The 20,528-nt window shown below is 40.4% G+C and overlaps 1 protein-coding gene across 3 annotated transcripts; it reads right to left on the reverse strand.

Annotated features, from left to right (window-relative positions):
• Positions 1-545: 545 nt before the first annotated feature.
• LOC114665804 (uncharacterized) lies at positions 546-13,260 on the reverse strand. 3 transcript variants are annotated; one of them, XM_028820423.2, is made up of 11 exons: positions 13,078-13,260; positions 12,593-12,633; positions 9,199-9,367; positions 6,435-7,640; positions 6,184-6,323; positions 5,869-6,073; positions 5,677-5,778; positions 5,388-5,581; positions 2,761-2,902; positions 815-1,459; positions 546-730 (listed from the first exon to the last, which is right to left on the reverse strand). In XM_028820423.2, exons 2-11 carry the CDS (start codon positions 12,614-12,616, stop codon positions 726-728), a joined length of 2,832 nt encoding a protein of 943 aa, XP_028676256.2. In that variant the 5' UTR covers positions 12,617-12,633; positions 13,078-13,260; the 3' UTR covers positions 546-725. The 3 variants fall into 3 exon arrangements, with proteins under 3 accessions (XP_028676256.2, XP_028676255.2, XP_028676257.2); XM_028820422.2 differs by having other exon boundaries at positions 546-1,459; XM_028820424.2 differs by lacking the exon at positions 9,199-9,367 and having other exon boundaries at positions 546-1,459.
• Positions 13,261-20,528: the final 7,268 nt, after the last annotated feature.

Genomic DNA, 20,528 nt, shown 5'->3' on the forward strand with positions numbered 1-20,528 from the left:
GTCAGCCCTGAGCCTAGAAATAGTCCTGCAGACACACACACCTAAACCGCGTTTTCTCAGCCACTTTTGTGTCACAGATGGCAGACGTTGGGTCACGAGCACACAAGATTTGTTCACAGTATAATCTGCCCCACCCTTGACACCCAAGGGATCAACAGAGCTGGGTGAGATTTTTTTTATCCAGTACTTACAAATTAAGCATAGTATCAAGTCCTTCATCACACACATTATTCTCAATCGAGTCAAAACCGTAATCCAAATCAGACTCGAGTGTTGTGGGTTACAATGCGTAAAGAGGTCTTGGTGCAAAAGTAATTTATTTCCTGCTCTCTAAGCGCAACTGTGACACGTAACATGAATGGCCAATCATAGTCAGCTATTCATCATTGCAGGGGCTCAAATGGTAACGAGCCTTTCAGTGTATGGGGGCCTGACATAAGTGTCATCTTCGATAAAAGCAGATTCACTCAGTTGTGAGATGCTACACACCTCAGGGTATATGTGTGCAAATTGCATATTGTAATAATGAAAGAGAGTAGACAACATGGGAACTTAAGATTTATTTGAAAGAGGATGTGTAAAAATACCATTACTGCTCAATTGACCTGTGGGTTAAACAACTTTGAAATATGGCCGTATCCTGCCGGTGAGACACCTCGTACATAAATGGTTAACAGAACATACAAATTCACCTGAAGGTCTCGTTAGTCAACACCTCCACGTCCTCAACCTAAAATGTAAACATGACCTTTATTAATCATGTTTAAGATTCAAAAACATCAAGAAATATCATGATGCAATACTAAAACGTTACCAGTGACAACTTGCCCATGCTCATTCATGATGACGTCTTTAGTTGCCCTTGATTTCTTGAGCTTCTCCAGTCTTCTTGTGTTCAGTTGTGTGTTATGATGGTGTATTATGTTCCGAATAAGGAAAATCTGGGAACTTGGAGTCATCATATTAAGGAAGTAATTGTTTTTCTCCATTTGTGCAAAAAACTGATCAACAACCTGGCTATTTACTCCCACAGCCAGTTCTGGTACCAGAATGATTTGCCGTAAAACATCTTTTGGCTCTTTGGTATTTGATTTGTGGAGAGCATCGTAGAGAACATAGTGTTCACAGCTTCCAGTGATAGGGTGGCCATTGACATCAGGTGGATTTTTTGGAATATTTAACCATCGCAGGTTCACCTTCAGATTCCCTGCGCTGGCCAGAGATATGTTTGTATCAGTGGGGCTCAGCAATCTGCCCTCATGTGGAGAAAAAGGTGTCGCAGTTGGGTTCCTCAGATTACCATGTGCTGCTAGTCCTCTGGCAAAATCAGAAATTGTTACATTGGGCAAGTGAAGCCATGACAACAAAAGGTCCATGATGTCCCCAGGGTTCCCAGCCCTCATATTCAATTTTAAACTGTAGACTATTCCACAAGGACATAATATTGCAGCCCAGCCACCTAAATGAGAAGAAATGTTTGATGAATATAAAGACTGATTGCAAATAGAATAACAACATTTATATACAGTGTGGGAGATGACAGCTTCCTTGGACTACAGCAGTGCCCCAGATGCCCACAGGGCACTATGGAAATTGGAGCTCAGCAACACAGTGCTTCTGGGTACTGTGGGTGCCGCCAGGAGATGCTGCAGGGAGACTGGGAATTCCCTACTGTTTACATAGATTGGAAGTACTTCAAAATCACGGGGACGGAAGCACAGAAGTACTCCTGGGCTGAAAAAGTTACAAGTTTTCCATCTGCCCCTTTACGCTGCGCCATGGTGTGCGTACTCTTTGCATTATTTGACAGTAAACTATACAACATTCCATGATCTGCTTCTCGCAACTGAGGAGGGCACCGTGGCGGATGTTTACCGAGGGCAGACCAACCACATGCGTTACCTGGTAGGTAACCACCCATACAATCAGGTCGGGACTCAGACTATGAATACAATTAATGTAATTACTCCAGACCTACAGGCTGTCAAATAAATGAACCACACGCCATGGTGCAGCGTAAAGGGGCTTCGTCTCTGACGCTGACGTCCGAGGTTCGATCCCCGCGAGGGGAGCAGTAGAGTGTGTACACCTGATGAGCCCAAATGAGGGCGAAACACGTGTCGAGTACTCTTTGCATTATTTGACAGTAAACTATGCAACATACTATTATATATATATATATATATATATATATATATATATATATATATATATATATATAGTTAGTGATGTGTGGGTCACTGTCTTGCACCCCAAAACACAAGGCTGAGACTCAGTACTTTAGCAAAACCAGCTTGAAACAGGAACAGTACAGTTATTTATTGTAGCATGATCTACCATTCTCCTATACACAATCATAGCAATCAGGCAGGGTCATGGTCATGTTAGTAGCCAAGTAATGCCGTTCCCTTCAATTATAATGGTCCTTGCATCACCCATCGACAACAGGTGCTTATAGCATGACTGAGGTCAGCTGAGATTTGCTTCCACTGCAATGCTGGGAGCCTGCGGTTGCCCATGCAATGGATAAGCAGTTTTCCACAAATATGGCGATCGCGCTTTGGGATGCTCTTCAGCGTGTTATCCCATTGGGAGGAGTCCCAAAACAGTTTACAAACCTTACTATATATATATATATATATATATATATATATATATATATATATATATATATATATATACACACATAGATACATACATATACACACACACAGTATATTACACACACATAAAATGAGAGAGAGACAGAGACAGACTTACCAGATGCACATGACACTTTCTCACAAATTTTGTCATAAGAGGCCCGACTTTTGATTTCTTTCTGCAGCCTGAGGATCATGTCCATTTTCGAACCTGCTGCCTCAATCCCACAACTTTTACAAAGCTTTCTGACGTCATTGACCTAGGAAAGAGTGGCAGCACAATGTCATATATCATTTAAATGAATACAGAGATGTGTTTACATGTGCACACAAAACAAGCATAAGTTGAGTAACCCGTGCAAGTGCCATGAAGGACAGACAGGTACACTGGCTGGATGAAAGAATTAATGCTAGGCCTAGTTGGAGGTACATAAAGGATGTACCAGTGGGAGCCGGAGGCCAGGAGCAGTTCCATCCCCCATACGACAGGAGGCAGTGGTCCTTTTGAGATGTCTCTGTTCGGACACCTGCAGGGGTACAAGGGAGATATTACAGGGTTCTGTCAAGGGAGGACCACCCTGCTTTTCACATGACCAGGAAGTGCTTCCAAGAGGACAACCAGTGACACCATAAGCATTTCTAGGTCCAGCTTAAAGAAGTCCGTCACCTCACCTGGATTAGTCAGAGTCGAGAGGCAGTGGGCGACACTCATAAGGAGAAGTGGAAAGAGAGAAAGAAAACATGCTTGATTGTAATTGTGGTGAGTTGTTTTTTCATGTTTGGTGATTCATATTTGTGTAATGAAATCCTCTATTTGAACTCAGGATTGTGTTGTGTGATATTATGTCTAAGGGTTGGGGCTCAGTGGCGCCCCCTTGTGGTCACCCTGGTTAAGACAGAAAACTGGCTTCTTAAAAACCTCTGTTTACAAGCATGAGTCCACTTATGAGTTCATCCTTGCCAAAATACTCATTACTTACTATATAACAAATTTAGTTACTATTTTGTATCGTATTAGAAAATGTAATGTGTTACAAACAGTGTGGTACTTTTGTGTTACTATTTCTTCTTTTGCATGAAAAACTGCACATTTGACTGGCCAGCATGTAATGAAATCCTAAGCCCATTAATGAATCTTCATGAAACTGACCAGAAACACAGCCAAACATCATTGTCTTCCTGTGTTTAATAAATATGTTTAGCCCTTCGTGTGCAGTTAAGTAAATCACATTTAGCCCCTTTTTACATCCCTGTCCATAGCCTCCAATGATTTGTGGTATGAACTCTGGGCGCTGCACCACCCGATCACACTGTTTAAACATATCTGGAGCAAATCACTAGACTTAAACTAAATGGATGTTACATTTCAGGGTCAAGATATACTTGATGCTCAGAAAAGCTTATTCGCATGCATCATGGATTGCTATGTGTTTGCAGTGCTCTTTTGACTTGTCCACTGAGCACATCAGCAGAAATTAACGTGATGCTTGTGCAAGCTGCAGTACCAGCAAAAATGTGGGTGGAGTGCGTGTGTTTTAAGTTTTGGTACGTGACACGAGAATCGTTGTTTACTATCAACATCTTCATAATGACAAAAATGCCTCTCAGAACAGCTGGCATCAGATCGACAGCTCTTTGAAAGTGGATGTGGAAAAGTGTAAGGTGAAATGGAAGCAAATTCGAAACTGATATGTCTGTGCAAAGTGGAAAATGTCTGAGTAAAGAAGTGGGGACTTCTGCTGTCACTCTGCATTATCTTGCAACAGCCAGTCTCAGTGCAGCTCCAACAGTATCAATAGGAGTGCTTTGATGCGGTGAAACAAATCATCAAAATTAAATGCGGACATACGAAAGTATTCATGGTGCTTTGCTTCATCCATTTCTTGCATACGCAAAACAATCGTAGCATATTCCCTGTTGTAATGATGTAATACGTTTAAAGGTCTCACATACCATTTTCTGTGTCACTGATACGGTTTTTTTTTGTTTTAATACCTTTGCAAATGCATCAGAACACCAAGAATTTTATCTTCAATGTCTTTCTTCTCGCAACCCACAAAAGAGTTAAACTGGACGTTGTTTTCTCACTGTGATGATTTCTCGCACTGCCACCTGGTGGAATCTTCCAGATTTACATAAAGTATACATGCAAGTATAGTTGGTACACTGCTTGCGTAGTATCAGCATCCATGTTACGTAGCATCAAGTATATCCCTGGCCCTAACACATTACCCCCAATACTGTTCCCAGTATTGTGCTGCTGAGCTTAGCACTGTACGTTCACGTCATCAAAATAAATTTAGTGATATCTGTCTCTATTTCAGAATATTTCAACCGGGTGAAGAAATAATGTTATCTCCCGAGCATTTGCGTCGGGAAATTGATCTTTGTGGATGTGTCCATCATTTTCTACCTGTGGCTGCTGGTAGGTTATACAAAGCAAAGACTTGCCAGCATTAACGGAGTGCAACAAACAGGCGCAGACAACAGTCTTTAACTATAATCTGGTTAACGCTTTACATGGCCACATGACTCACAGAGACATCTACGTGTGTTAACCCTGGTTTCTCACAAACCAATTTACTGGTTTCTAGAACCAGAATAAAGATATACATGGCAGATTTGAGACCAGGTTTCCGTCAAGAAACGGGTTATTAAAGCACATATAAATGCACCTACTAAAACAGACATGTTACGTTCACCAACAGTCTTTGAAAATTAAAATCAGTTACTGTACATCCTAACCTTCATCTTCATAATTTCATCGAGAAGTCTGTCCTCTGAATTGTCAGCAGCCTCTTTTTCTGCCGTGGGCACTGAAGAATGAATCTTGTCCCACTCTGTATTGAGCACTAAATGGGATTTTCTGGTTTTTGGTCCAATCCAAGGAGCCCAAAGACTAAACTTTGGTTGGAAAACAAACGGATTCTCCTCTTTCACTGTGTAACACAAGAAGTCAACAACCTGAGATGTATTTACACACAATGCTGCAGGAAATTTCACATGAATGAAAAAGGAATTTGGTATTACTTACCATTAAAGAATGCATGGGAAATAATATCTAAGGAAATAAATTCCCAGAAATCTTGCATGTCCACAATCCCATTGTACCCATCTGGTTCAGACACTTCATCTACTGTAAGACGTATTCAGAAATTCTGTTCTGTAAACAAAATGACTCTAACATTTTCATAATGGCTATAATGTATTTACTCTGTTAACTTACCTGGCAAATTGAAAAACCCCTTTTTATGGTGGCCAATAATTACAACTGGTGGGTGAAAACCACAATTTATACAGGAATATTCATATTCATGCTTTGTTAATGCCTCAAACTGTAAATAAGCATGAAGCAGATGGTTATGTGGAGGAAGCTTCATACCCGAGACAAGTTCCATTGCTTCAAATACCCGGCCTGCAGCATTGTGAGTCTGTGGAAAAACAATGTTTTAATTAATGAATTACTTTACATTACATTTTTTTAATTTAAAATAAAGTGCTCAAATATCAAAGAACAAATAATGAGGTACATGAGACTTACCTGTAAAGAAGCTCTTAAATATAAGCAAAAGTGGAGACTCATCAAAATGTAGTTGTCAAAGTTGTGAATTCCCTGTTGCCATTCTTGGTAGCGGTAATCCATTCCACAACTTAGACATGTCTTGTAGTATGTTGATACATCTTAATTAAAACAGGGACACAATAAAGATTGACTTTGGAGTACTACCAGAACCACAACATTCTGTAACCAGCCCTCAAAAGAATGCAGATCATTACAGCCACAATACTCACCTTCATAAACAGCAGTTAAGGATACAATCTTTGCTTTTGATGTAATCAAGATGGGATCGCTGAGTGGCACATGTGAAGTGCATTCAGAGCAAAAGATCTCAGATGGAACCAAATGTTTTGGAGGCAATGGGACAAATGAAGGTCTGATGACACTCTCAGGCAGGTTAGCTGGATATTTCTTTTTACCAAAGACATACTTTATAGTCCTTTGCAATTTCTCCATCTTTATTGTGTCACGGGTTTGAGCCTCAAACTCTTCAGGTTTCAAGACCTCTGCAGGTTTGGATGAGTTTGCACTCATGAAAAGCTGCCTTTCCTCCTGAAACAGCAACCATTTGGCAATATCTTTATGTGGACACGAAATCCCTGCAGTGACACAATGGCAATGCCAGCTGTCCTTTTGTGAGTCATACATAACCATAACCCTGCCCAGTCTACAGTAGTGTGAAACCCTTTTCTCAAAAACAGAAACGTAACGTTTCTTGGGTGGTCCAATTTTAACAGCTACAGCGAGAGGGGCAGTTTGGACCGCTGCCTCCTTCAGTCTTTCAAGGCAGGACTGTTTTTTGGATTCTCCAAACCATTTATGTTCTACCATGTCATTCAGTGTTTCTTCATTCAGTATACAGATGCTAGGGGGATCTGAACAGTAGTCCAGTGACCTTAAGTGAAGACATCTAAATGCCTGCTGACCACTTCTGAATGCGACATTATACAATAAATTGCAATCATCCTCTTCACATTCACTTTGACCCTGAAGCTTTTGTTTTACAAGTATAGGAACAGGTGGCCCATGAAAACGCTTTGCCACTGCATAAATTCCATTTACAGGGTCAATGCATTGGCTAGACAGATGGTTCTCTGCTGTTATATCCACGACAACCGTTTTATGCTTTCGTAAAATATGTCGCTTTAAATTTTTAGAATTTAGTACCAGGTGACAATCTGGGCAGGGCACCACTTCCCGTTTTTGTTTTGCAGTGCTAACTATCTGCATGTGTGGTAGCCGCTCCTTTAGATACTCCCTTGGCTTCTCCTGTGGATGCTCTCTCAGCTGCTCTGTCACTTTTTGGGCTGGATTCACCATCTCATGACGACTAAGGTGTTCTATCAAGTCCTTTCTTCTCATAATTGTATGTGGGCAGAAACAGCAATGATAGTGTGGTTTGTCACGGCAGCTCTGGTGGCATTTATAGATCTTCAAACCTGAAACAAAACAGTACAAAAGGAGTTACGAACATAACAGCCACCCTACTGTACAGGATAGGGTTGGTATTTTTCAAGTCAATTTCTCGAATTTTGCACCAAACTTTGAACACCCTTACAACATGTGAGGTATTAAGCAGATTTATACATTTCCCTACCACTCCACATGAGGTAATCATAAAGCAGGTTCCATTCATGCAAATCACTGGTTTTCCTGGAAGTGACGATGTGATTAAAGTTACACACATAAAGATCATTGACCCAAATGTTGGTGAGCATTCCTATGTGAACAGCAAGTTCAGTATCAATACACAGGTGGTCATGGATACAAACTTTCTTGTACTAGCCAGCATATTACCCAGAAGACTGACAGAGGTGAATGGGTGTTTGATAGTGAAATGTCACACATGTACTGCCAGCTCTGCAATACTACAAACCCTTGGAGTGTTACACTTGACAAGACCGGGAAAGTTCAAGACGCCAGGCAGAGACTCGCAGAAGATGCAAGGGGGAATCACTGAGAAAGACATGACTCTGGAAGACAAAGAGTGAACACGACTTCAAAAAGAACAAAGCAAAGGCACAAGAATAACCATGACTAGTTATATTTATAACTGTTGTCACACACGTGTGCATAGGAGGCAGCTGAAGGGCTTAGAGATGAATGATAATACATCTGCCCCGGGTGGGGCAGGGTGCACTGATGCTCTTTCTAAATTCCCTGCAGGCCTTTCCCGGGAAATCCCACCAGGAGCCACTGCCTCGACTCGGTGGCTCCTGGTGGGATTTCCCGGGAAAGGCCTGCAGGGAATTTAGAAAGAGCATCAGTGCACCCCGCCTCCCCCGGGGCAGATGTATTATCATTCATCTCTAAGCCCTTCAGCTGCCTCCTATGCACACGTGTGTGACACTGTCACCTTGTGTGGCATTTCCTGTGGCCATAATAGTGAGTACGTGAGTAATTCTTTTAAAAGGATGTGTGTGGACCACTCATTTTTAAATAAACGTTAATGTTTATTTCATGTTTGTGTATCTTTGTCCTTTCTTCTCAGTGTTTGTTACAGTGTTATTGTTGATAGTATTGTGAAGTTATGTGCAGTTAGCACAATATCCTACATTGTTATGTTTTCTTTCGTCTTCTCCTTTAACTTTGAATATTATTATTATTATCTTAGAAGTGAAGCCTTAGCATTAGTATTGGAAAACTACACAAGCATCACCACAACTTCCAAGGATGATTAAAAAAACTCCTTCATTGAGTGCCATTTTGTGACTCAGGGTGCCAAAAAAATGGTGATGTTATTCTCCCTCAAACACAAACTCCTACTCCTTGCTGGGAATGAGTGCAGGATAATTCATACCTACTTCCCATGTCCTATTCTGGGGTTGGAAAAATTCTTATCCTAGTGTGATGTTTAGTGTAATTCCTAGGAGTAATTCTGAGATGCCTGATAAATACGGGCAACTGATCAAACTGTCTCCCTTAGTGAAAACTGTCTCCTTTTTCAAAATGTCTAACATGCATCTGGTAAAATGAAAAGAAAAAAAAAATACTTACTCCTGTGAATGACAACCCAAGATAGATGTGACTGAAGGTGACCAACTGCCTTTGCTGGGGTATCAAATTGCACTTTTTCCTTTGGACAGAGTGGGCAGTGAAATAAATTGGAGACGTCACTCTTGTATACATCAAGTGTGTCCAACGCATCTTTTATTGATACGTGTATCTGCAAGAAGGACACACATGCAAACATGCTGTACGGATTTTGTGACACCATTTGTAAGCATTGCAATATTTTTGACTATTCAACATTGTATATGTGATGCTACCTTTAGAACAATGTTTCTTAAACCATGTTCCGGTTAATGATTCCAAGTCATAATGCCTTGTATCAGCTGTAAAAATTAGCAATAATTTATGGATTGTCTAAATTTGATGCAACACTGACATGAACTCGCCTAAACTAGAAGGCACAGGTCCCACAGTCTGCCATGATCATTACTAAACGTAGCTGTTTGATGCATGCAGTGTTGCATTTGTCACCATGCATCTAGTTGTGTGCATTGACTAAACTGAATGGATTAATATTACTGTGGTCATTTTTATTATATTTTATTACAACACAAGGAAACAACTCAAGTTAGACATTTTGTTGTTATTATCACATGCAGATGTTTGCTGGATAATCTAAATAATTATATTCCTATCAAACAAGAACTGTAACCTTGTTACAATTCTTAAAAGATTCAGAATGGAACGCAAAGTTATGTTACCCTGCAGACAAGCTTCAGCTTTGGAAAACATTTAACTTATCACCAGGGCTGTGGAGTTGCTACACAAAACCTTCAACTCCAACTGCTCAATTTGTAATTAAACTCATATATTTACTATGTTGGTTTAAAGCACATGACATACAAGATATACAGAATTTCACCACTGCCATGTGCTGCCTTTTTCCACTACATTGGGCTCTTGAGTAAGACCCTTAACCTGCAATTGCTCCGTCCTACATATGACATTAACCTGAATGCAGCTCTGCAAGCAGGTCTTCCAACTTACAGGGAAAATATGGGGGTTGGCACTCCGGCCACTTTTATAAAAAAAAAAAAAAAACACCCTCACACTGTTCCATTCCAGTCAAACTAGTGCGGTGCTGAGGTGTGACCTGAGGTGGTTCGTCGTGTGGTGGGTGTAGCAAGGCGCTGTACTAGTGCATACTCCCAACCTCTCTCTCTAGTACAGCTTTTAACATTTTTGGATGAAAAAGCTGCAAGTGCCTTTTTAAATTTCGATTCTCTTACAGGTGCATTCTTTTCAGAACCAGTACAACTACCGATTTTTGCATTACATACTTTTTCATCATCATCTTCTAAAGCGCACTGACACAGAGAATGTTTTCCATCTGCTGTGACTGTGAAGTGTTTAAAAACTGCAGACTTGGTCAAAGCTTTTTTTTACCATTGTGAATTTGTGCATTGGGGTTTAAACTACCATAAATATGCATTATTTTGAAATTTGCAAAAAACTAGAAATCAGTCTTCAACGTAAATTAAAAGGAATCCTAAAAAAAAAGGTTTACTTGTATTATATTTGAAATTGGAAATTAACACATTACATTACAAATTATTGCTTCTGACCCCTCCGCTCCCAATCTCGTCTGATCTCAGAAGCTAAACCCGCTCGGGCTCAGCCAGTACTTGAATGGGAGACCACCTGGGAACCCGGAGTGCTGTAAGCTTTTGTCTGAAATTCCCCATGGGATTAATAAAGTTGATCTAATCTAATTATCAATTTAGGGAGCACATAAAACAATATATGACAGTTATAATAAAACAGAAGACCCAAAGAAAAAAATAAACTTTGTATTAAACTCTTTATGCATCTGAATTTTTCCAATTGGATTAATAAAAGTTTATCTAATCCAGGGGCTGCCAACTCTGGTCCTGGAGGACCACCATGGCTGCAGGTTTTCATTCTAATCATTTTCTTAATGAGTGACCTGTATTTGCTAATTAACTTCTTTTGAACTAATTTTAATTGACTTATTCTTAAGACGCAGATCCCTTAATTGTTTTTTTTTTCCTTAATTAGCAGCCAAACAATAATGAGATACAAAATGAGGCAAAACAACTGGTGTCCATCATACAATATCTGAAAGTAAAGAAAGACGAAGGTCTCAGGAATGTCAATCTGCTCAGGTCCCCAAAACATTTTAACAGTGGTCTTAGAAAAGAGAAAATCAACAATTTCGGAAATGTCTGCTAATGCACCACGAGAGCAGAAACAAGCCACGAAATTAATGAACTGGTTTAATTAACAACAGGAATTAGCACCTTATTAAAGAGCTTGTTGGAGTGAAATTGGATGGAGTTTGAGGCCCTGACTTAGTTGGTCTTCTGTTGGCTCCTTCACTTCACATTTCATTTCTGTTTGGGTGCAATTTAAGGAAGGAAATTAAACAATTCAGAGGAACAATGAAGAAATTCAGGGGAACAAATCCTAAAAAAAGCAATTCAATTAAAATGAATTCACAATACGTTAATTAGCAGCACAAACAGGGCACTCGTTAAAAAAAAAGTGTTAGAATGAAAACCTGCAGCCATGGTGGTCCTCCAGGACCGGACTTGGCAACCTCTGAAAAACCAACATCTCTGATAATTTTAAACCTTTACTGAGCACATAAATGAGGCAGAAAAGAGAAATGAAGGTTACAATTGTAACAAATTAAAACTTAGTGTGATGAATTATTTACAAAACGTCATTAGATAAATTTGAAAGCTATTTTCCTAAAAGTCATGACTCAAGATGGTTTTTTGATGGTTCTGAATTTATTTAATCTTAATGAACAAGTAAAGAATGACCTAGCTACGAATGAAAAAGATATGTTGGCTGATCTTTTCTTTACATGTTATATTAAAAAAAATCAAAGACTAGTTTACTTTTTGATAGATTTTAGGCGAAAAATCATAGTGAAGGTGGACTTCAAACTGATTAGATATTTAGGTTGGCTAAATGTGACACATTAAGGTAATCCTTAATAAACCTTACATCAAATATCGAGTCAAGCAACGGCAGCACGTTCTTCTCATTTACCTTTATTATGCTTGAAACAGTTTTTGCATAAATGCATACTGTGTATGCATATATTTATAAACATTTTCTTAAAATCTTTTTCAAATAACTAATTATTTTGATAAGTCCTTTCTTTACATTTTCATAGGTATTCCGCGGATCTCTAGTTTTGTTTTTGTACAGTCTCAAAAACTTAAAGAAACACTGCATTAGAGTAACAAATTACAATAATACAATTTGTTCAACGTGAATAACAACTGCTTAAGATAGCGTTTACTACTTAAATAAAAATACATGAAAACGTAATGGCTGCGTAAAGTAATCTTCAAAGTGGTAAATGATAAACGTAAACCCTTCAGAAAAACGTAATTAACGTTACCTGTATGTGTCCTTCCTCTGCCATCGAACCAATCAGATTGTCTGAAAGTAGAAGTTCACAGATACACCACAGAAAGTTAATAATGGAGCTAACTCAAAGAAATATGCATTTGCTCGCGTCTAGTTAGACAAGTTCAAAATCAAGTCACATACTGTGGAGGTGGCCGATATCAACCATTAAACTAATGTTTTCCTTATACAACATGTACTACTTCTGCATGCATCGCCACAATTACCCGAACATCAGAACTGCAGTACACGTTAGGCAATGTGCAGGCGCGAGAAGACTCGCGCCTCGGAGTCAACTCCACCTACTTGCGGCTCCAAGGTGGAGGCTCCGGGCTACAGGCGCAGGAAAGCAGGAGGCTGCGCGCGTTCACACACTACTCGTGGGCCACACATGCACGCTAATTAAGTGCCGACCCGAGTTGAATATCCTCCTGTTCCGGTAGATCAGCATTGTAATTGCGGGACACGTTACTGTACCTTAACTGGCTTTCCTTTCGAACAGTGACCTTTTCTCTTTACTTTAAAAACTTCATTCCTTCGCAACCGAAGATAGCTGTGGTTAGTGATGGGCGGACTAAGCCCCGTGAAGCTTTTGTGGCCTTTTCTCGATTTTGCCGGAAAAAAAGATGCGCAGCTTCGAGTCTTTGAAAATAGCGACATCTGATGGTTTACAGAAATGATAGCATCCATAGCGAGAGGAGTCAAACAATTCGACGCAAACCATCCTGGAGCTCCAAGCAGGTGGGAATGACATTAAAAATATAAAAATATGCTTTAATCACTTTTATTGTCAATATATTAGAAATATGTTTAAAAATTACGATTTAGAAGTGATTGGTAAAAGTAGTGGTCCATACACAATATACATTGTACCCTCCTCCTACATTAGACGACTTTTCCGGCAATTTTCAGTTGTAGCCTTCGATTACAAAATTTTAGCCGATCATCTAACCAGACCAACTCTAACCAAACAGATTTGATTATCTCGTAAGTCGTAAGGGCGGCTTTTTTGCGTGCGAGGGTTGGGGACCAATTAGCGTTCAACTGGAACAGAACAGAATAGAATGCTTTTTATTGTCACTATACACATGTACAATGAGATTAAAAGGAGCCCCTCAAGTGCAAACACATATGTAAAACACAACAAATAAAAAAAACAAATGGTGCTAAAAGCTGCAAAAGGGATGAGGAATAAGCAACAGGAATGCTTTGAACATAACAAACAAGAGAAAGTTGTCAATCTGATGTCTTGTGTTTTACATACCATAATATATTGGGAAAAGCTGTTAACCCTTTGTATAGCGCAAGCACCGACAGGAAGCACGTTAATGGCTGTCTGAACGAGGTATGTGTCGCTGTCTGTGTCGCATAAATCCATAAATCGCTCACGTAGATAGATAGATAGATAGATAGATAGATAGATACTTTATTAATCCCAGGGGGAAATTCACATACTACTCCAGCAGCAAAAAATATTAAATTAAAGAGTAATAAAAAAAATGCAGGTAAAAAAAAAACAGACAATAACTTGAATAATGTTCAACGTTTACCCCCTCTGGTGGAATTGAAGAGTCGCATAGTTTGGGGGAGGAATGATCTTCTCAGTCTGTCAGTGGAGCAGGACAGTGACAGCAGTCTGTCGCTGAAACTGCTCCTCTGTCTGGAGATGACACTGTTTAATGGATGTAGTGGATTCTCCATAATTGATAGGAGCTTGCTGAGTGCCCGTTGCTCTGCTACGGATGTCAAACCGTCCAGCTCTATGCCAACAATAGAGCCTGCCTTCCTCACCAGTTTGTCCAGGCGTGAGGCATCCTTCTTCTTAATGCTGCCTCCCCAGCACACCACTGCGTAGAAGAGGGCACTCGCCACAACCACCTGATAGAACATCTGCAGCATCTTACTGCAGATGTTGAAGGATGCCAGTCTTCTAAGGAAGTACAGGCGGCTCTGTCCTTTCTTGCACAGAGAATCAGTATTGGCAGTCCAGTCCAATTTATCGTCCAGCTGCACTCCCAGGTATTTATAGGTCTGCACCCTCTGCACACAGTCACCTCTGATGATCACGGGGTCCATGAGGGGCCTGGGTCTCCTAAAATCCACCACCAGTTCCTTGGTTTTGCTGGTGTTCAGGTGTAGATGGTTTAAGTCGCACCATTTAACAAAGTCTTTGATGAGGTTTCTATACTCCTCCTCCTGCCCACTCCTGATGCAGCCCACGATAGCAGTGTCGTCAGCGAACTTTTGCACGTGGCAGGACTCCGAGTTATATTGGAAGTCTGATGTATATAGGCTGAACAGGACCGGAGAAAGTACAGTCCCCTGCGGCGCTCCTGTGTTGCTGACCACAATGTCAGATCTGCAATTCCCGAGACGCACATACTGAGGTCTATACGTATGCGTCAAACAAAGCGGGCAGCCCCTTTAGTTGTGAGATGAAGTAAGTTTTTAATATGCCTGCGCGCGCGGATTGGGTCATGATATCGTGACCGCGACTGTCCTGAAAGAGCGCTGCTCATTCAGTAATGTAGCCAGGTTTCCATCCAAGGAGTTTTTGCGAAAAAATATTTAGCGCTTCAAATTTGTTTTACCGATATAGCTGATGGAAATGCTAATTATCGATAAAATGTCAATTCAAAAATTCCAATGTAGTTTTTGCGACATCTGAAGTATCGATATGGAATTTATGCGCTAAAGTTAAACGGAAAAATATTATGTCGACATGTACAACATTTTATCGATAATTTGCATTTCCATCAGCTATATCGGTAAAAAAAATTTGAAGCTCTAAATATTTTTTCGCAAAAACTCCTTGGATGGAAACCTGTTCAGATGTCGCAAAAACTACATTGGAAACACTTTTTGTCGGAAAAAAGGGCTTAAACGCAAATAAATGTGTCACCATCAAGTGCAATCAAAACGAGAATGGCGGAGCGGTTCGCATGGTCTGATGAAGAGAGTTTTTTTTTTGATTAAACGTCGTTATTTTGTATTAATTCAAATTTCAGTTTTAATTAAAAACCTTAAGGGAAGCAGGTTACAGTACTAATTCAGTTGTTATCGCACTGAGAAGGGATGTTGAAAGGTAGGCTCACCTGTACAGATCCAATGCTGCAAACACAGCTGCATCATGGGCACTTCCAGGAGTGCCAACGCAAATGTCTCGTATCATGCACCCGTCATCAACAAGGGCCTGGAGAACAATAGATGGCCACCCTTTGCGATTAATGTAATCGCGGTAGCCTTCCGTCGGGGGAAGAATAGGCACATGCGTGCCATCCAGCGCACCGTAAATCTGTGGCACAAGATGCACCAAGGAATTGCGGTATGCAATTTCATTGGCCTCCGCTACAGTCGGAAGTCTGATATAACGCCGCATTAATTTTTCTTTAATAGCGAAGCACACAGCATATACACATCGATGGACGGTAGTTTTACTAACCCCGAAAGTTTCTCCAACTACTCTATACTCGGCGCAGGTTGCCAGCTTGTAAAGGGCGATGGCAATCCGCTTTTGGGTTGGAACCGGTGGTCGGTGGCAACCTGTGATGGCGCAACATCAGGACTGATGAATCCACACAACATCTCAAACGTCGGCCGTGTCATTCTAAAATGTTGCAACCAGAGATTTTCTGTGAAGTGTCTCTCCACCACCTCCTCCCAGAAGGTCTTATTCCGTCGTCTCTCCCATACCCGTGGGTTTCGTCGCACTGGGGTACTTTCTTCGAGCTCTAGGGCTATCAGACAAGCAACTGCTTCATTCTGCTGTCGTCTTCGGATATTATGTACAATTCCAATTATTTGTGAAACTGAAATAACAGTAAGCTGGCAAATTTCAAAAAACTGTCTGAATAATTTCTCCATTTCTTTGTTTTTTTGTTTAGATGGAGGGCGTGTAACGTGGAAAACAAAAGGTAGATAATTTGCGACATACACAAAATTATGTATGGAAACGGCTCAAGGGCAGATTTTTTTTTGCGATACAACAAAACTTATGCGACAGTTCGTTTTGGGGGGGATGACGTCATCACGCACACCATTTTATCGATAAAAAGCCAGTTGGATGGAAACAGGCTGGAGACAGCAAATTTTGCACATTTTTTTTACGTATATTCTGTTTGTCGATAACAAAACGTCGCAAAAAACTGGATGGAAACTTATGACATGGGCAGCCGTTTTCAGTCGTAATTTGACATTGCACAGCGATGAGATCGGAAACTGGGTCTTGACATTCCTCACAAAATTGAAATCATATAAACAAACTCTAGTAGAAACATCTGATAAAAATTGTGGGCAGACTGAGACAGTATTGAGACATGGAAATTTCCGATCAGTAAGATTAGTAATAGGGCGGCACGGTGGCGCAGTGGTAGCGCTGCTGCCTCGCAGTTACTGCATGGAGTTTGCATGTTCTCCCCGTGTCTGCGTGGGTTTCCTCCCACAGTCCAAAGACATGCAGGTTAGGTGGACTGACGATTCTAAATTGGCCCAAGTGTGTGCTTGGTGTGTGGGTATGTTTGTGTGTGTCCTGCGGTGGGTTGGCACCCTGCCCGGGATTGGTTCCTGCCTTGTGCCCTGTGTTGGCTGGGATTGGCTCCAGCAGACCCCCATGACCCTGTGTTCGGATTCAGCGGGTTGGAAAATGGATGGATGGATGGAAGATTAGTAATAAAGGGGTATATCCTGATATCTATGTGGCTATGAGTAGGGTGCTACCAGAAAATCCTTATTAAAACATTTTGGGTCTTGTTCAGAAAGCAGACGCCACTTGAGACGGCCTTTTCCTTGCCCAAACACTAACCTTAAAGGTCAATAAAATAGGTCTCCGATGTTAAGTCACTATTTTAGTACTAAAATGATAAAAGAAATGTGAAACTTACTTATATACCTAATCTTAATTATTGTGAAACAACCAAGTGGTGTCCATGTGATGTTTTTTGTTTGTAGATGTGTGACTTATGGGTCTGCTGTGCCTTCAAGATTAAAATGCTTTGAGTTTACACAAGCACAGACTCTTAAGAATGTGCTGCGGTGCAAGGAGATCTTCCCCAGTTTCAGCTATTTTAGTTGAAATAGGACAATTGTTTATGAGTTATTAGATCAGTTTAAGAGGGCATGGAATATTTAAAATCTGCCAGAAATATCATAAAAACAGTGCAGTTAGTTTTGAGTTAGGTGGGTTCTTATCAGGCAGTTAACATGGGTTTAATGAATTATGAAATTAGTCCAACTGTAACTTTAACTATGGCCAGTTTCAAGTTATGGATGAGCTGCAATTGATGCTAAAAGTGGTTTTACAAAGTACCAAATTAATGGTCTGGATTCTAATATAAACGAATGATGTACAGTAGTTAAGGAGTTTCTGGGCACTGCACTGGCAGCTTCCTTTTACAGAATATCCCTTTTCCTTTTTGTATTCTTTTGGAATGACTTTTTAATGATTATTAGCCAATTTATCCAATTATTATTAAGATTAATTTTTAAGTTGAATGCATGCGGCTTTCATTGCACACGCAGACCGGAGGGGTTGGCCCTTATTAACTGCCTTCTGGATGAACCAGGAGCTTGAAAGTTGTCACAGGGTGAGCAAAGAGGATCGGTAGAATCTGAAGGCTACCTCCATCAACAGCATCTGATAATGTAAGAGACTCTGAGAATGTAAAGTGAGATAAATTACATGTTGGTACTCAGCAGGAAGTACTGTGGTCCCCATGTTTGTTGTACCTTAAAGCAGGAGAAACTCACGGTGAAAAAGACTTGGAACTGACCTGTCTCCATAAATGTGGGCTGTTTGGTTGCTTTTAAATAAGTTGGATGAACTTTTACATGTCACGGTGAGTCATGATGAGCTCAGGTACTGTGGCATTTGTTTATTGCGGCAAACCAGCTAACTTCAGATGCTATTTTAATGCATTATGAGTTTCAACTAATACGATCAGACAGAGTGGGACTGGAAATGAGTGAATGAGTAAGCAAGCGCATTACAATTAAAACTAAAATATGTTACCCAATCATTGAAACACTGACTGAATTTGTCCATGTTACTGCCTAGGGAGATAAATGACTTCATCCTGATTATTGTTTATTAACTCAGGAGCAGAAGTGATTCACTTTGTGCTAATATTCTAACAAATCAAACCTCTTAACCATGGAACCCTTATGATTGTTCCTTTTTGCAGAAACTAAATACATTCTTTGTGCCGGTCCATTCACCAGGACTTTATTATGAATTAATGTTTCTTTTGTTTATTATGCACATAATTGTTTGTGTTTATTTGATTATGTCCCATGTGTTTTGTGGGTGGTCCCCCCATGGGGTGGGGCTATCTGCCTATCACCTCCAAGAATTGCCCTGCACCTTATATATTGCAATGCCTTCCGTAGTTCCTGGCAGTTCATTTAAAACACGCTAAGGAGTGGAGTGTTTTTTTGTGTTTTGCTGTGCATTTATTGCTTTTTGCTTTCCTGGATTTTTATTGAACCTGTGCTCTGTTTTTGACTTTGCCTTAGGATTCTGCATTTGGACTTTTTTCGCTCTGGATTGCCTTCCCCTCTCAGGCAGTTCCTTTTGTGCTCATTGGAGTTTTTTGGGACTACAGAGATTTTTTTTTAAACAAACCTTCAAACCTTTTATTTTATAAAGACGTTTTGGGCCATTTTTGTATTTAGTTGGGTACTCCCACCACCCACCCAGAGGACAATTTCTGAAGATATTTTTGGGTCTACAGTGCTTTTGGGACTCCTGAGTCACTACAGCAAGTGCCTATTTCTTTTGCTTCTATTTGAATATTTTTCATGTCTACATTAGATGGAGCGACACATTTGGCACCTCAGCTTTCCTTCAGAACTGTCTCAAACCAGTCGCATAGATCACAGCAGTCCATACAGGCTTTTGGAGGTAATTTTGTATAAGTGTGAAAAAGGAGAAATTATTAAGAATTCAAGAGATGCACTTGACATCCCATTTTTGGCATAAAACGAAGGTGAATTAGAGTCTGTCAGCATGGTATAGCACTAAACCTAAAGAAAAACAAAGTAACAGGAGAATCAAGAAAGGAGGCTAATAAGTGCAACATCATGCTAGATGGAGAGGAGTTGAAGCAAGTTCATAATTAAAAATGTTTAGGGAGTTTGATAGGCAGTGATGGCCGATGCAGCCAAGAAATAAAGGCAAGAATTGGCAGGGCAAAGGACGCTGTCTGGAAACAAAAGTACCTGATGAGAGGAGATCTAGGAAAGAGGATACTGAAATGTTCCATTTCTTGGTTCTTTGCTATTGCAGTAAAACCTGGACTTTGGACAAGGAAGAGTCCATGCTTTTGAGCAATAGTGCTTTCGGCAGATACTGAAAATAAGCTGGGCACAGAAAGTAACGCTTTTTTTAATATATTTTGTTGAAGGTCAGAGTGCAGGGTCAGCCATTATATAGCATGCCACTGGAGCAGTTTTCAGGTTAAGGGCCTTGTTCACCAATGGAGTAGGATACCTTGTAGCTGTAACGGGATTTGAACCTTTCAGATACCAGTGCAGATCCTTAGCCACAGTACAATCACACCGCCTGTGAAGAAGTCTTAAGGAGAATGGATACAGTAAAGCATCCCCTGAGGGATATAGCAATAGACAAATGAAGTACACAGGACTGGAGGTTCAGGATGAAAAATACCAGCGGTGATTCTAGTGGGAAGAATTGATGGAAGTAGAAGAAGAGGCAGACCAAGAAGAACCTGGATGTAAGACATCATGAAGTGGTCACAATTAAGGAGTTACTGACAAATCAAGAGGGTAATGGAGAACTGCAGACCCTGGAGTGTCATGTCTGTCAGCCCTTTGATAGAGGATGACACCAAGCAATAATAAGTAAAAACAAAGAGAAATATTGGGCATCCTACTCTGGTCCAGTTGTTGGCAGTAATGCCCCATATGTTGTT

The sequence above is a fragment of the Erpetoichthys calabaricus genome, chromosome 15 (assembly GCF_900747795.2).
Source record: "Erpetoichthys calabaricus chromosome 15, fErpCal1.3, whole genome shotgun sequence".
NCBI lineage: Eukaryota > Metazoa > Chordata > Cladistia > Polypteriformes > Polypteridae > Erpetoichthys > Erpetoichthys calabaricus.

Bases quoted from the DNA above. Each gene is read 5' to 3' on its own strand.
- LOC114665804 (XM_028820422.2), bottom strand. From the start codon at position 12,616: ATGGCAGAGGAAGGACACATACAG. The intron at 9,368-12,592 runs GTAACGTTAATT...TCCTTCTTGCAG, and splicing joins CAGAGGAAGGACACATACAG to ATACACGTATCAATAAAAGA. The intron at 7,641-9,198 runs GTAAGTATTTTT...GTTTTGTTTCAG, and splicing joins TTGGGTTGTCATTCACAGGA to GTTTGAAGATCTATAAATGC.